The sequence below is a fragment of the Xenia sp. Carnegie-2017 genome, unplaced genomic scaffold (genome assembly GCF_021976095.1).
Source record: "Xenia sp. Carnegie-2017 unplaced genomic scaffold, XeniaSp_v1 HiC_scaffold_13, whole genome shotgun sequence".
Classification (NCBI taxonomy): Eukaryota; Metazoa; Cnidaria; class Anthozoa; order Malacalcyonacea; family Xeniidae; genus Xenia; species Xenia sp. Carnegie-2017.
Window position 1 is genome coordinate 8,621,473 of NW_025813436.1, and position 15,339 is coordinate 8,636,811.

A 15,339-nucleotide genomic window follows, 5' to 3' on the forward strand; every position below is an offset into this window, starting at 1 on the left:
TGGCCTATGTCTCCTAACAAATTTTGTCCATTTACTCAGCCTCTCCTTGTCATTCATGGGGAAACGATGTACTGAGACACCCTCTGTGTGTTGACTGTTTGTACAACTTTTTCCGTTGGACCAACCAGCAACACAATATTGTCCTCCTCGACGGTTTTTTGCAGAATTTTGCCTACTCGCCATATTTTAACTTCCGGTGTATCGTTACGTTTGACTAACTTAATAAAAAATTATTCTCCTTATATTATGTGCGTTGTGATAATATTGCATGGGTTTTAAAACCACAGACTACGTCAAGGATGCGACACCCATATGATAAGAATGATAAGTCTAATCCAGAAGTTTATAAAAGTAGTATACATTGGATGATTGGAAATAAGCGCGTTACAGTTAGTTTCTGATAACATTGCGTGTGTGTTAAAACCGCAGACTTCGTCAAGGATGCGGCACCCAGTTTATTGAGAAATATAAGTTAATTCAAGAAGTTTATAAAACTCTAATCGATTGTAAATGTTGCTTACCTATGCGTGTTGCTCATTTGTCACTAAATATACGCAATTTTTGCGAAGGAAGTTATAAAATATGTAAAATTCCAGTTGGAAATATGCTTGTTCGTATATAATTTTTATATACTAAGAGCTTTAAAATTGAACTTCCGTCCTTTAAATGACGTCACGCACTCAAAGTCAAATTCGCATCAAAACAAGCAAATATGCCATGTTTGAACGCAAAGTTCGATGCGTTCCCATCGACTAAATTCAGTGGGCGATAGCTCAAAATGATCAGTAAAATACAGAGAAAACGTTTGTATCGAAAAACGAAATATGAAAATTTCACTTCAGTAGCACTTTAAGACAACAAAAAACAGTTAATTGTCGTTAATATGAATAATTTTTTATTGCTTGTCTTGTTAAATAAGATTTTCTTTTTGTAAGAGTTGATAAAATGTTATACATTAAAGAACTCATGTTTATCAAAATGCAGTTTTAGTTACAAGTTCTCTTGGAAAAGTGTGGAAACTTCTACACTTGTCGACAGAATTATTTTGTTTAGTTTGTCTTTAACATTTCAATGTCAATTGTCACACAAATTTTATATAAAGACCGTTGTCAACAGCTACTCAATATGACTTTCGTTCATTTTATGTTAGCATTTTTTTGTCTATGACAACCATTTTCATCTGCGAGATATTTCATAAGACGTAGGAATACATACAATGGTTTATTAATTTTAAATAATGTTTTCAACGTATGCTCAATTATTGCAAAACATTGCAGCAAAGCGAAGTTTACATTTATCTTCTGTTGTCATGGCTCGATTGTGGCACCTGTTGTAAAACTATCGCGAATTGATATTTGTTTCTACACTTGTTGAACTTTTAAATCGATAGTTAGTTGTTAAATTCCTACTTTTCTTCGTACAAGTTGTAAAGTTTCTATCAAGTTCATATATTTTTTGGAATCGTTTGGCGATAATTCTTGGTAGTGATGGCATACTGAACTTAAATATTGAGCAAGATTGAACGTCATAGCAAAGTGTCATTAAAAGCAAGATAGCACAGTGTGATTCTTTAAAAAAAAAATGAATACAACTAGTTGTAAAGATATTCTCATCCCTGGTGAGGAACGAAAATGGCATTACTTTATCTTAACGTCGATCACGCTATACTTTGGTGGATTGCTAATAATCCTCTTTGGGAGACTACTCGTTAAATTATTTCAAGGAAATTGGTCGAAAACGTTACAGGTGACTCCATCTCCTGTAAAAGATCAAGAAAATCTAGATCATCAAAACAAGATTGTCCCATGACATGGGTGACGTTCATGTTATTATTAAAGAAGGCGCGGGATCCCTTGTGAACGTTAAGACATTGACAGGAAAGGTCATAGTGAGTATAAAATATGAAAGGCAAGTTATCATATGACAGAAATTTTACTGATGAAGATGAAGGCCCAGGATTGAGGAAACTTGCTTAAGTTTATATTTTAGGTAGTGTTAAGACTGTTCTCATTCTCTGTTGTTCATTTATCACTACATACATTGACACACGTTATCTTAGTTTATATTTTAGATAGTGTAAAGATTGTTCTTGTTCTCTGTTGTTCATTCATCACTACCTACACTGACACACGTTATCTTAGTTTATATTTTAGATAGTGTAAAGACTGTTCTCATTCTCTGTTGTTCATTCATCACTACCCACACTGACACACGTTATCTTAGTTTATATTTTAGGCAGTGTAAAGACAGTTCTCTTTTTCTGTTGTTCATTCATCACTACCCACACTGACACACGTTATCTTAGTTTATATTTTAGGCAGTGTAAAGACTGTTCTCATCCTCTGTTGTTCATTCATCACTACCTACACTGACACACGTTATCTTAGTTTATATTTTAGATAGTGTAAAGACAGTTTGCATTCTCTGTTGTTCATTCATCACTACCTACACTGACACATGTTATCTTACTTTATATTTTAGATAGTGTAAAGACTGTTCTCATTCTCTGTTGTTCATTCATCACTTCCTACACTGACACACGTTATCTTAGTTTATATTTTAGATAGTATAAAGACTGTTCTCATTCTCTGTTGTTCATTCATCACTACCTACACTGACACACGTTATCTTAGTTTATATTTCAACAATAATTATTTTTTTAATGTTTTTGATTATCTTTAGTTTTGAGTAGCACCCTTCCTGTCATTATCTCCACAGATTAATATTAGGTTTGTAATAACTTGTCTTGTTTTTAGATTGTGTTATCATTTTTCTTCAGTATGATATTTGTCGCTCTTTACTACATCGAAACAGCTTTGTGAGTGGAGTTTATTTTGTTATTTTACAATTTCTCCATTCCACCGCTTTACATCAAGATTTCCACCCCTTCCCTCCTGCAGTATTGACATGAGAAAACTTTGTAATGTACATCTGTGGAGCGTTATGTTTATTTTTCAGTCCTGTGGAATATTGCCTCAAACTGAAGGAGCAGAAATTACGGATTTTTGAAATCAGCTTAAATACATTTTTCATTGTTCATTTTCTGATAAGGGTGAGTAAAAGTCTTTGTGTAAAACTTTTTATGGTGTTTTTAACTTCTCGTGGCGTTTTTAACTTTTTTACATGGGACATTTGTCTTTAACTATTAGAGCTCACCATAAGTACATTGAAACAATTTATAGTTTTTGGCCGCTAACGATAAGCTAATTTATTGGCTGGAGCTTACGTCAATTGTTGATGTTTTTACTGTACCTCAAGTCTTCGTTTCAATTGTTGTCAAGCAAAACTGGTTGGGTAAGTAAATTACCCAACCTATTTATGATATTGTCGTCATCACTAAGTTGTATATTCTTTGATCTGTACGTTGTGCTCAACAATATATGCTTGTTTTCATTTCTTTTATAATAGGTCTAAGATTTCTGAGAGCACTTCAACTTACAAAGCTTACTGAGGTTTTGGAGATTCTTGGAATTTTAAAAAGCGCGTAAGAATGAAACTACAGTTTTTCTCTGTTCACTGTTTATTGATGATAAGTTAATGCACTCTATTCATATTTTTTTCTACATGTATTTTGGGTTTACTTTTCGTAAAATTTAATTTCTTGCTAATTTCGTCGTTATATCATGTTATTAATTGGTTCAAATTCTACTCTGCTTATCTACAATTAACCTCTGATGTTCCAAAAATAAAACATTCATAAACCTTGCACATAATCAAATAATATCTTTCAGTGGTGCAATCGAGATGGCTACTGTTATTGGAAATTTTATTGGATTGTGGATTACATCGGCTGGGATGGTTCATATCGTAAGTTGAATGTGAGATACAAACACAAACTATGTTTTTCCTCAAACTTTTTCATTAAAAATTTATTTTATATCCGCTTTGATATAGCTTGAAAATACTGGCGATCCATTTGGTGATAATAAATATGAACCAAGCAACTTAGATCCATTTGAGTGTCTTTATTTTCTTCTCGTATGTTTACTGTAATGGCTTCTAATTAACATTTATAGAATAACACTAATGGAGATGTATTTTTAAAACAGGTGACCATGTCGACGGTTGGTTATGGTGATGTATACTGTCATACTTATCTGGGAAAGATTTTTATCTGCATCTTTATTTTTGTTGGTCTTGTTATGTTTACATCATCCATACCAGTTATTGGTTCTTTCCTTGCCTCACAATCAAAATACAACAGCACTTTTAAACCCACGGATGGTGTAAGGTAATGACCAAATGAGTGATACCTAGGAAACTTTCTTTTTAATTGCTGTATTGCTATTTGTTCATGCAATTGATTGTTTTATGATTTAAAAGACGTAAACTTATGGATTAATAATAGATCTTTATTAAATCAGTTTCTCCTTTATGGAGATCTCGTCAGGATCAACTCTTTAGTTGTATTGCTTCTAGGAGAGAAAGTTAAACTAAATTATGATTCCTTTGACTATACTAGATTGCTTTATTAGAAGCGTCATACATGTATTTTTTATATTTCAGCCATGTTGTTGTATCTGGCCACATTACCAAAGATACAGTTTACTCATTCTTGAAAGAATTCCTTCATTCAGACAGAGATGATATAAATGAACATGTCGTTTTTCTTTATCCGTAAGAAGAAACATTCATCATTTGCAAATTTTGTTGCTTGAACAATTTTATACTTATATTTCATGTGTTTAGATCGTTTCCATCCAGTGAACTAGAAGCAGTCTTGAAACGTAACTCAAGTCAAGTGTCGTATTTCAAAGGAACAGTTTTGGATAGCGCTGATTGTGAACGAGTCAAGGTGAATGTTTAATGAACTGTTTGTTGATATACCATGGTTTTCTATTTAGTTGCTTGTCATGACCAGCTTTTGAATTTCTCAACGTCTACGTTGAACCAATTTCGCATTCTCTTTACTGTCTTCTACGTGTTGTTACATCAAATATGTTAACGTTTCTTTTCTATCTTAAGATGAAAGAAGCGACAGCTGTGTTACTTTTAGCCAATAGACATTGTACAAACCCTGACGCCGAGGATGCTGCAAACATCATGAGGTCTTCATCATCCATTGATGGTCACTTATAATGTTGACAATTCACTGATCAATATACTTATGTTTCACTTTTCTAGAGTTATTTCTATTAAGAACTTTTCTTCAAATATTCGTATTGTTATTCAACTTCTACAATATCACAATAAAGTAAATAGTCCTATATCATATATTTATATTTTTGAACTACTTTGATGACATCGCTCATTACCAAGCTTTGATAACGTAGGGCTTATTGAGCCGTTCAACTTTTACATAGCAAGAAAATGTTGCATTTTTTTCTTTTAAGATGCATATATTTAACATCCGTTCATGGAATAAAAGTACACGCGACGATATTGTCTGTGTCAGTGAGGTAGGGCATTCAAGTTTACACCATTTTTATGCATTTTGTTTAGTTTCACTTTTTCTATCCTTCTGCAGCTCAAGCTTGGATTCGTTGCACAAAGTTGCCTCTCGCAAGGATTTTCAACTCTGCTGGCTAATCTATTTGCCATGCGAAGTGAAGTATGAGATAAATTTGTTTAGCAATGTTTAATTGCAACGAAAAACTATTTTTTGAGCATTTGTGAGATAGAAACCTATATGATCAACATTTTGAATATCTTTTTGTTTCAAAGTGTAGTTTTACCTGATTGTTTTGTTAAGTTGAATTTTAGTTTTTTATAAACAGCCTGCAGATTGTGAGCTGGCTGATTGGAAGGCAAATTACTTACTTGGAGCGTCGAAGGAAATGTATACAGAAACAATTTCTCCTGCGTTTGTAGACATGAGTTTTCACGATTTTGTGTTGTAAGTAGATCAATATAATTATCATGGAGTTTTCGACTTCATTTCTTGAATTGAAACAATCTTCATTTAGGTTTTGTTTTGAGAGACTTGGCTTGACTCTTTTGGCCATACAACTCCGGTCAATGAATGAAAATTTTTGGTGCAGTAAAGACTTATTAACTATGAGTGTTTTTCTCTTTCCTATTAGTAAAATATGATTGTAAAACCTAACGTTTTTATAGCTTTGCTCTTAATCCCTGTGATGAGAACGTCAATGTAGAATTAGGAAGTAAAGGATGTTTCATAGCTGATTCTGCTATCCAAGTTAAAAGGTTAATATGTTGAATGCTTTAATTCGTACATGGCAAATACTGATACACAATAATCACACTGACATGTATATGGTTATGACGACAATTTTTTTCATTTTCAGAGTGTTTTACTACTGTAATAACTGTCATAAAAACGTGAAAGCGGAGCAGATACAAAATGTTCTTGTGATGGTAATTACCTTGTAGGTAGGGAGAAAACAAACGCAACTGTGCTTCAAGAGGATAAAATGCTAGGTGTTGGCTTGCACTAGTTTGTCCATCATTTTTTATCAACTTTTTATCTTTGCAGAGACAGGCATACAACGTTACCAATCTATTGTAAGTCATGCAACTGTAAATGGTGAGTATGTGTTGACTTGAAAGTTCATATGGCAGACAAAAAACGTACATGTCATAAAATGCTGTTACCATGATAGTTTTCGTTTCAGTGGATAAAGATGATGACAATACTATTGAGTTGAATTCGTCTGTTCGTAAAAAGAAACATAGTGTGAGACAGGAAGAGGAGAAGTGAGGAATTTTTTTTAACTTGATATGTTTTGTGCCTTTTTGTATAGAATATAGTTTTCTGCTTTCTAATTTATGTGTAGATTCAAAGACGTTTCTGCTACAATGTTCGATTCGACTGGGACTTACTATTGGTGTGAAAGAGTGGACTTTGATAGCGCAATTGTGGTAATGTTATCTGTCTCATTTTATAGCTGCTTGTAGCTGTTCCCAGATTGGTTTTTAGTGCATTAAAACTCTGCATTTTCACAATACAATTATGGGCGTTGTACTTAAAAATGAACAGTCCTGATAATATATCAATTCACATCCTCATTTAAACAAAGACAATGCGTATCAAACTTTCAAAATTCTGAAAATGGTGCTGATTTTTTAAAGGACCGACGTCGTGCTGAGACGATTGTGTTCAGCAATCATCTTGTCGTCTGTGTTTTGCAAACAGTGACGATCCTCTTATTGGGTTGCGTACGTTTTGTATACCGCTGCGGGCGAGCAACCTGCAACCTAGTGAAATGAAGAAGATTGTATTCATTGGGAATATTAATTACTTGAAAAGAGAATGGGAACAACTTTGTAATTTTCCCGAAATCAACGTCATGCCGGTGAGTTAAAATATTAATAAGATACAATGTGAATTTTCACCAAATACTTACTTAAGAATATTTTTTGCTGTCCTAGAATATTAATTTAAAATAAAAATTGCCTTTTAAGAAATGTGACTTAGTAGTAATAGCTTATGATGACTTATGAGCAACACTTTAACACATGTATTCTCTTAAAAAACTGAAAAAGTTGAATGTATTCTCGCGTTGACACTCATAATTTCATCAGGGTTGCCAATTTTTGATGAATTAGTTGTACTTTATTACGAGCTAGTCTTTTTTACTACAGTAAATGTGTTAAAATATATAACAATGTGTGTTTTTACCTGACTGTCAATACTTTAATAATAACCGTGTTACATACATGATTTTTCTTAAGGGTTCACCATTCAACCGTGCTGATCTTAACGCTGTAAATGCTAACCTTGCAGCAATGGTGGTTGTATTGTCGCCAATAGTTCAATCTGGTTCAATTCACAATAATCAGGCATTAGCAGACAAGGAGTCAATTATGGCCAGTCTTAATTTGAAAGCTATGCCATTTGATGATGTCACCCGGGTTCTTCCACAGGAAAAGATTGCACATATAAAAAATGACGACGAGACAGGTTTATCTCAAAGAAGCCGATTTAAATCTTTATCAAAACTGAAGGAAGCCAGCGGTGTCTTGCCTATGATTACTGAACTGGGTCAGTAACTCTGTGCCTTTATCTGTTGAATTTCAGTTTTGTAGTTTTAATGCTCAAGTTGTAGGCATCATTTTGTAGTATTTGACAACAACGTGCAATATTTGGACGATGAAGACGAAGATGAAGATGGAATTAGTTTTATGAAACTCAACCTTTTGCATGTGGACATGCTTTCACTGTTTCAGTACTCGATTCTTTGATGACAGCTGTAAGTATGGTCATAGTACTTTTTAAAATATTTTCCCTCAAAAATCATCAAGGTTTTATATCTATATTTAGTATTTTAATAGTTGTAAGCAAGTGGTGCATTGTAAAAACGAATGCTGCTTCATGAACAAACTTCTTATTAAACTAAATTTATTTTCACTGCATGCATTTTAGGAAATTTATATTCAGTTACTTGTATGATTTGTTTTTAGTACTATACTTTATTGTAGACATACTTTAATTCTGACGTGTTAAACTTGGTACGGGCTCTTGTTACGGGAGGAGTCAGTGTTAAACTTGAAGCACAATTTGCGGAAGGACGAGAAATACGGGGGGTGCTAGAGACGCCAGAAATATTTGCATTTAGACGCAGAGCAAAACTTGTTCAGGTACCTCTTTACGAAGGACCTTTCAAACAGTTTGAAGTAAGTTTTACATGAGTCAATTGAATATTTTTCATATACCAAAACGTTCTTAGCCATTTTGTTTATATTTTTTGACGTGAAACAATGAAATAAACTTTATATAATTTGTTATTTTAGGAATTTTGTACGTTTGGCGAACTCTTTAGGCATGCTTTAAAGAAGTTCTGCATGGTATGTATTGGTATTTATCGTCTTTTGGATGGATCAAGTGTTCGACGTTATGTCATTACAGCTCCAAAGGCAGAATTTTCATTGAATTCGAGCGATCTGATATTTGGACTTGCTCAAAGTGATTTTGAAACTTGTCAGAATCGTGAAAACTAACGATAATCTTACTCGCAACGTTTTCATTGTCTTTATCGGGTATTTTATGAAATTTTATAACATTTCAAATGGTTTTGAAAAAATCGTGAATTTTTTGTACATCACAGACAATAGCATCTTGTAATTTTTATATCAAGACGTCACTTGCATTTCTCGTTCATTTTCATATGAAATTTGATTTTCTGAAAATACAAAATTTTTATTCCTCAGATTTTTACATCATTGTATACAGATGTGAGGGGTCGGTTACACGAAGCCTGGATAGCGTTATCCAGTGGATAGCAAATTTTTCTTAAAGTTCATAAAATCTCTTATCAGGGAAAAATATACTATTTGAACTGTGCAATCGCTGAAATAAAATATTGTTTCGAAACTAACAAAATTTCTTTGTCATAAGAAAAATAAAAACACGCTATCCAGGGTTCGTGCAACCGGCTCTTATGTTAAATCTTATGTAGATTGTGTTAAATAAATACATACTATAAAAATATTGACCATCAATTCCCTATGAAGAATAGATGATAATTTCTATTGACCTGCAACTGGAAAGAAGGAAAGGTATTTTACTCTGAAATTTTGGAAGTTTTCATTTTTCCTTTTAAGAAAAGTAAGAATACATAGTTGGGTTAACGATTACAGATCAGTGTCATTGGCTAGAGATTGGATTAGGGATCAATTTAGTTTTCAGTTGATCACTTTGATCCCCCCTGATAACGCCAATAACGAACATGGCAAATGTTCATCAACAACAAAATGATGACCAACCAAAACAAGTGCCAAAATGGGCATCTGGCACAAATTTACGACACGTTGAAGAAGATGTATTGATACCGAAAATTATGAGAGAGGAAGCAAAGGTTCTTTGCAAAAATTATGTTGACGCCTTCACGAATTGTGCAAAGGGAAGAACATTGTCATTGATTACTGCTTGTCGAAGTGAAAATCGTGCGATGCAAAACTGCTTTCAGGAATGGTTTTTTAACGAGGAATTTCGTGCTAGATGCACCAGTAAGTACCTAAAAAAACGAGAGGAATATCAAGAAAAATATGCACGGACTCACGAAGTGGCAACTTTTAAGAGGAAGGAATCTACTGTTAACATGGGCAAACAGTAAATTGATGTTATAAGAACATGATTTAATGTGCCTCGTGTAATCATTGATTTGTTCAAGTTAAATGCGATTTAGCTAGTGTTATTTTATCATTTCAAACAGAATAGTTTCAATGGGTGAATTCATATAAATTGATTGTGTAAAAGAAATGATAGTTGAAATATAGTATGTCTACTTCATGTAACTGACCTTAAAACATTTTAAAATTTACTTTCAGGCAAAGCACAATGGTGCACTTAAACTTATAATTCAGAACTAAAACATTTGAAGATTTAACATTTTCACAAAAATAACCTGTAATGAATAATAATATATCTTCTTTTCAGTGTTGTTGATTTTATGCCAATGGTCATTTTATTGTTCTTCAATTCAACGTGAAGGTTCTTTTGTTGCAATAAAACAGTGTAAAGCACCAGTATTAAACTGTTAATAACATAAACTCCTGTCCCTTTGTGTCAACTGTTAATAACCTAAACTCCTGTCCCTTTGTGTCAACTGTTAATAACATAAACTCCTGTCCCTTTGTGTCAACTGTTAATAACATATATTCCTGTCCCTTTGTGTCAACTCTATCGTGTAGTTATATGATTTACAACTATTGAAAGGGGTGGGGGTAGAGGTTTAAAGCCATGTTTTGTTTTTATTGTAGGTAGAGGTAATCTTTCTTTACTTGTTTTCACTGATTTTTCAATATAGGACCCTATTTAACGTCCGCAAATTGCCAATACATTTAAAAACTGTAGATTAAAAGAAACATGTCTTCATTAAAAAAAACTTGTTGTTTGTTTAAAATGCTTATTGGCTATTGTGTTATTAAAAAACTATGGAAATAAAATGTATTTAAAAAAAGAAATATTAAAAAGTTAGAAGAAATCTGCTTTTCAAATAAAAACGCAGTACTAGTGAAGTCCATGCAATTTTTACAGCATTTTTAAGTTATTGGAAATGCTTTTATCTTGAATTGAATAAACCTAGTGGTGAAAATAGTGGGGAGGTGCAGACAAAGCAATATTCCAGATCAAATAAACAGGTCACTGGTTTATTGTTTATTTTTGAATAATTATACGTAAATGGCATAACTGTCGAAGAAACAGACTACTACACAGACAGGCAGCTCTTTTAGGTCAGTATTTCTTGACTTTTATTTTGTTTTAATGTTGTGAATAATATAAATTACACGATGTGAATTTATAGCTTAATTGTGCTTCAAACTAACGGCCGTTGGCTTAACATATGTGACATTTTAACCGATATTTTTCTTACTCCAATGATAGTTTTTAGGTGTATTTTTCCTTGAAGTTTGTAAATGTAAAAAGTGCAAGATAATTTTGCAATGATAACACAGGAAATATATTATTAAGTCTTAACTTGAACGACTATCATAATCAAGTTTAGAAACCAGCAAGATGCCAAACATAAAATTGCGAAGTTCAGATGGAGAGGTTTTTGATGTGGATGTTGAAATTGCAAAAGCATCGGTTACAATAAAAACTATGTTAGATGGTATGTTTTAATCTTTTTTCACGTTTGAGAAGTCATAATAATTCATGCTTTGGAATTTTGAAGGGCAGAAGTGCGCTAATAATGTCTTGACAGGCTTGTGGTTTGAGGATAGCTGTTATTGTAAAAATGCAGCCTGTTGCTGTAGCTTGTTGTTTTTGCACATGATAATAAAGTATTTGATCTTACAGTAATTTAGATACCTAAACCAACCTTCCCATAATCACAGTTTGTATTTTTCAACAAGAAGAGTTATTGAAAACTCAATGATTATGGACTGAAAAGACACACAAAACAATTGCTATATCTTTCATTTCTTTAAGCTGCATGATATTATATTTCTTGCCAGATCTTGGTATGGTTGAAGATGATGAGGATCCAGTACCTTTACCCAATGTTAATGCTGCTATTTTAAAGAAGGTGAGGATTTTATTTAATCAATAAGGTGTTGTTGTTTGCTTTGAAATTAGAATTTCCATAACAACCTAGGTATACATGAAACACAAAGGACATTTACTAAAACACTGTGACCTTGAATCAAAATTATTGTGATCATTACCTACACCCTCATCTCCATCTAGTTTCACCCACACCATCCCACTTTCCCTTCACCATCATGTGCATCCACATCTACACATGTTCATCTCTATCCACCTTCATCCACTTGATCATGTGTATTCATATCTACATATATCATCATCTCTATCCACCTTCATCCACTTGATCATGTGTATTCATATCTACATATATCATCATCTCTATCCACCTTCATCCACTTGATCATGTGTATTCATATCTATGTATATCATCATCTTTATCCACCTTCATCCACACCATCATGTGTTTCAACATTTACTAACACACTATAACTTCTATCAATATTAATTTTCTCACACAGTCTCCTCTCAACCTTTTCCAACTGGCAGTGCTTATGTAAAATTTACCCATACCTAAACTTTGCAATTTTGTGTAATTTGTAAAGATTACCTACCAAATCATGATTATTCATATTAATATTATTAAATGATTGGATGACCATAGGTAATACAATGGGCAACTCATCACAAAGACGATCCCCCTCCCCCAGAGGATGATGAAAACAAAGAAAAGAGAACTGACGACATTGAACCTTGGGATATGGAATTTCTCAAAGTTGATCAAGGAACTTTGTTTGAGTTAATATTGGTTCGAAAAACAATGTTTACAATTTGTGTGTCTAACTATTTTTGTGCATTTCATGATTTTGAAAATGGTTTCATTTTTTAGGCAGCAAATTATCTAGATATTAAAGGTCTGTTGGATGTTACATGCAAAACTGTGGCTAATATGATTAAAGGTAGGTAATGTTTCGGTGTCATAATACTGTAATTTTTTCTGAAGCATTTAGTTTATGTTTAGGTAAAACTCCTGAGGAGATTAGAAAAACATTCAACATTAAAAATGATTTTACACCTGAAGAAGAAGAACAGGTAATGATCAAGACAATTGCTATTGTTTCTACTTATTCTTCAGACAATATTTTTTTTCTTTATTGTCCAAATTCTTTTTCATGATTCAATATTTTATGGCAATCTTGTGCCTCACATTTTTACCCTCCTGGAACTCATTTATTCTAAAGTCAATGATTATTGTGCTTTAACTTCAGGTCAGGAAAGAAAATGAATGGTGTGAAGAGAAGTAATTAAGTTTTGTAAAATACTATTATAAAATACTATATATACATTTATACAAATCTTGAAATGTTTCCAGAGACATTTTTTTTCATTCATTGTTTTTTTGAAATTTTGGGTTGAGCATATTTATTTGGAAATGGAGCGATTTTGAAACTACATTAATGATCATCCCATCCCAAGTGTATTCTCTTGGTTGTTGATGATGTCTTCTTTGGAAATATGTTAAAAATCTAATGTTTTCTGTGTTATTTGCTGTTGTTTGCTAATGTTTTATCTTGACTGTGTGTGCGACTTATCACCAATGATCATTGTGGTGATTGGTGAGAAGATTTGTTTTCTTTGATATTTGATTTTTATTGAAAAGAAGATATTTAATCCACATTAAGTCATGAATATTAAAATACCCCCAAAATATATGCTGACGTGGCAATGTTGCACTCCTTCGATTAAGAAATGGCTTGAATTGTGTTTTTTTTGTACTTTTCTTTTGCTGTTGTGGAAGTTTTCACTTTAGCTTACTTTCATGTGCTGACTTTCATTAATATTTTTGAGAAATACTCATGAATTTTGGTAAAAATTGCTAAAAAATTGTTTCAAATTTACGGTCGCAAGGATTGTAGGGATATGTGATGATTGTTATGATCGAGAGGGCATGATGGCGGAATCTATCAAAAACGAAGTACATGAGAGCGAAACACAAGCGGGCGAAATGTACGAAGGAAACGTTATGTCAAATGTGGAAACGTCTAGTATTGGTAGTCCAATTGCAGGGCTTAGTGATGACGAACTTGTCACGTTATCTGTAAAAGATTTAAATTTACGTTTACGTGGTTTGAGTGATCAAGAAATAGCAGCGATCAAACAACGTAGGAGAACATTGAAGAATCGTGGTTATGCACAAAGCAGTCGGAATAAACGTGTATCACAACGGCTGGATTTAGAAAAAGATAAAGAAAGTTTACGCGAGGAACTGGATAGAATTGCAAGAGAGAATGATCGCTTAAAACGAGAAAGGGACGACACTAGAAAACAATTTAACACCTTAATTAATATTTTGGGTTCTCAACCAAATGGTTCAGAGATAATCGATCGTGTAAAACTGACCACACAATCAAGTGCAAGCGAACCTGCAGGTAAAACACAAAGAATTGATTTTGGAACGGTTATCACATCAACTTCTGCAAGAGAAAGTGGTGAAAACCCGCGTGAAATTGCCGAAACTTTAGCACAAATATCCACCTTGCATACACTTAACGAGCAGCGATTGAAATCATCAGATCAAGGTTTACAACAAGTTCCTGCTGATCTAAATCGTCCTGGACAGTTAAATATATAGGATATACGTTTATTGTCATGTGTTGCAAAGTAAATCTTCCACGTTTACTTTGCGTACTGTTGAAGGCAGGCAGGTGAGTAATAAATGGTAATATCCACAAACACAGGGTGTATATATAAATGTTCATTTCGCTTCACTGGACCTTGAATAAATACAACATTACTGTTCAATATAAAGGGGAAATTTATGCTCAGAGTCAGAATGCTATCAATTAAATGCTATTAATAGTCATTTAATTAAAACTTCCATTTGTTACTAACAACAGCTGCTAACATTGTATTCCTTATTTCAACTTTGCTTAAAAAGTGCTTTGCAACTTGAGTTACTCGAAATCAAGAAAAATTCATGGTAGATATAATTGATATTGTTAAAAGATGTATGATTGTAAATATTTAGTTTAAGTGTACCTATGATTGGATTTTTTATGCTTTTTTATGTTGACTAGTTATTTGTAAGTACCTAAGCAAGTTTAGTCATGACCAGATTTCAAATATTTTATGTTACTATAATGTAATGTAGTGTGTAAATAGTAATTTTGAATTCTTTACAGCAATTTAAAGTGTAGAATTCTAATACTGTTTTCCTTTTTTTTGTGTTTCAAGTAAGTGGGGTGCAATATATTTTGGCAACATGGCATTAAGCTAATCATTTTCTCACCTTTGTATTAATTCTATTCGTAATTTATACATCAAGCAATATCTTTGTTTACTATATTATTGTTTTGCTTTCATACACAATGCTGCATTATTTATGAGAAAACATTTGTACCTTTGTGTGACAAACAAAACTTGTTACAATAAAGTGGAGATAGTTTTGA

At 32.8% G+C, this 15,339-nt stretch overlaps 4 protein-coding genes across 5 annotated transcripts; all 4 read left to right on the forward strand.

Annotated features, from left to right (window-relative positions):
• Nucleotides 1–574: 574 nt before the first annotated feature.
• Nucleotides 575–6,627, forward strand: LOC124459442 (calcium-activated potassium channel subunit alpha-1-like). Its single transcript, XM_047008894.1, is given in 20 exon segments — nucleotides 575–1,805; nucleotides 1,807–1,888; nucleotides 2,757–2,818; nucleotides 2,959–3,052; nucleotides 3,183–3,294; nucleotides 3,409–3,484; nucleotides 3,732–3,807; nucleotides 3,895–3,978; nucleotides 4,050–4,231; nucleotides 4,507–4,617; nucleotides 4,690–4,795; nucleotides 4,966–5,048; nucleotides 5,125–5,194; nucleotides 5,334–5,399; nucleotides 5,468–5,551; nucleotides 5,718–5,836; nucleotides 5,907–5,975; nucleotides 6,058–6,147; nucleotides 6,249–6,318; nucleotides 6,437–6,627. Coding segments are annotated over 20 exon segments (1,893 nt in total). The 5' UTR covers nucleotides 575–1,581; the 3' UTR covers nucleotides 6,470–6,627.
• On the forward strand, nucleotides 6,557–9,389 carry LOC124433354 (calcium-activated potassium channel subunit alpha-1-like). The gene is given in 7 exon segments (XM_046983116.1): nucleotides 6,557–6,620; nucleotides 7,051–7,256; nucleotides 7,636–7,945; nucleotides 8,024–8,077; nucleotides 8,080–8,153; nucleotides 8,383–8,577; nucleotides 8,695–9,389. Coding segments are annotated over 7 exon segments (1,110 nt in total). The 3' UTR covers nucleotides 8,902–9,389.
• A 1,674-nt stretch (nucleotides 9,390–11,063) lies between these two features.
• On the forward strand, nucleotides 11,064–13,434 carry LOC124433590 (S-phase kinase-associated protein 1). 2 transcript variants are annotated; one of them, XM_046983384.1, is made up of 7 exons: nucleotides 11,064–11,136; nucleotides 11,404–11,516; nucleotides 11,863–11,933; nucleotides 12,555–12,698; nucleotides 12,780–12,849; nucleotides 12,912–12,982; nucleotides 13,159–13,434. In XM_046983384.1, the coding sequence occupies exons 2-7, from the start codon at nucleotides 11,420–11,422 to the stop codon at nucleotides 13,192–13,194; spliced, it is 489 nt and encodes a 162-aa protein (XP_046839340.1). In that variant the 5' UTR covers nucleotides 11,064–11,136; nucleotides 11,404–11,419; the 3' UTR covers nucleotides 13,195–13,434. The 2 variants fall into 2 exon arrangements, with proteins under 2 accessions (XP_046839340.1, XP_046839341.1); XM_046983385.1 differs by having other exon boundaries at nucleotides 11,409–11,516.
• Nucleotides 13,435–13,534: 100 nt separating this feature from the next.
• LOC124433589 (transcription factor MafK-like) lies at nucleotides 13,535–15,095 on the forward strand. Its single transcript, XM_046983383.1, has one exon. It carries the CDS (start codon nucleotides 13,839–13,841, stop codon nucleotides 14,520–14,522), a length of 684 nt encoding a protein of 227 aa, XP_046839339.1. The 5' UTR covers nucleotides 13,535–13,838; the 3' UTR covers nucleotides 14,523–15,095.
• Nucleotides 15,096–15,339: the final 244 nt, after the last annotated feature.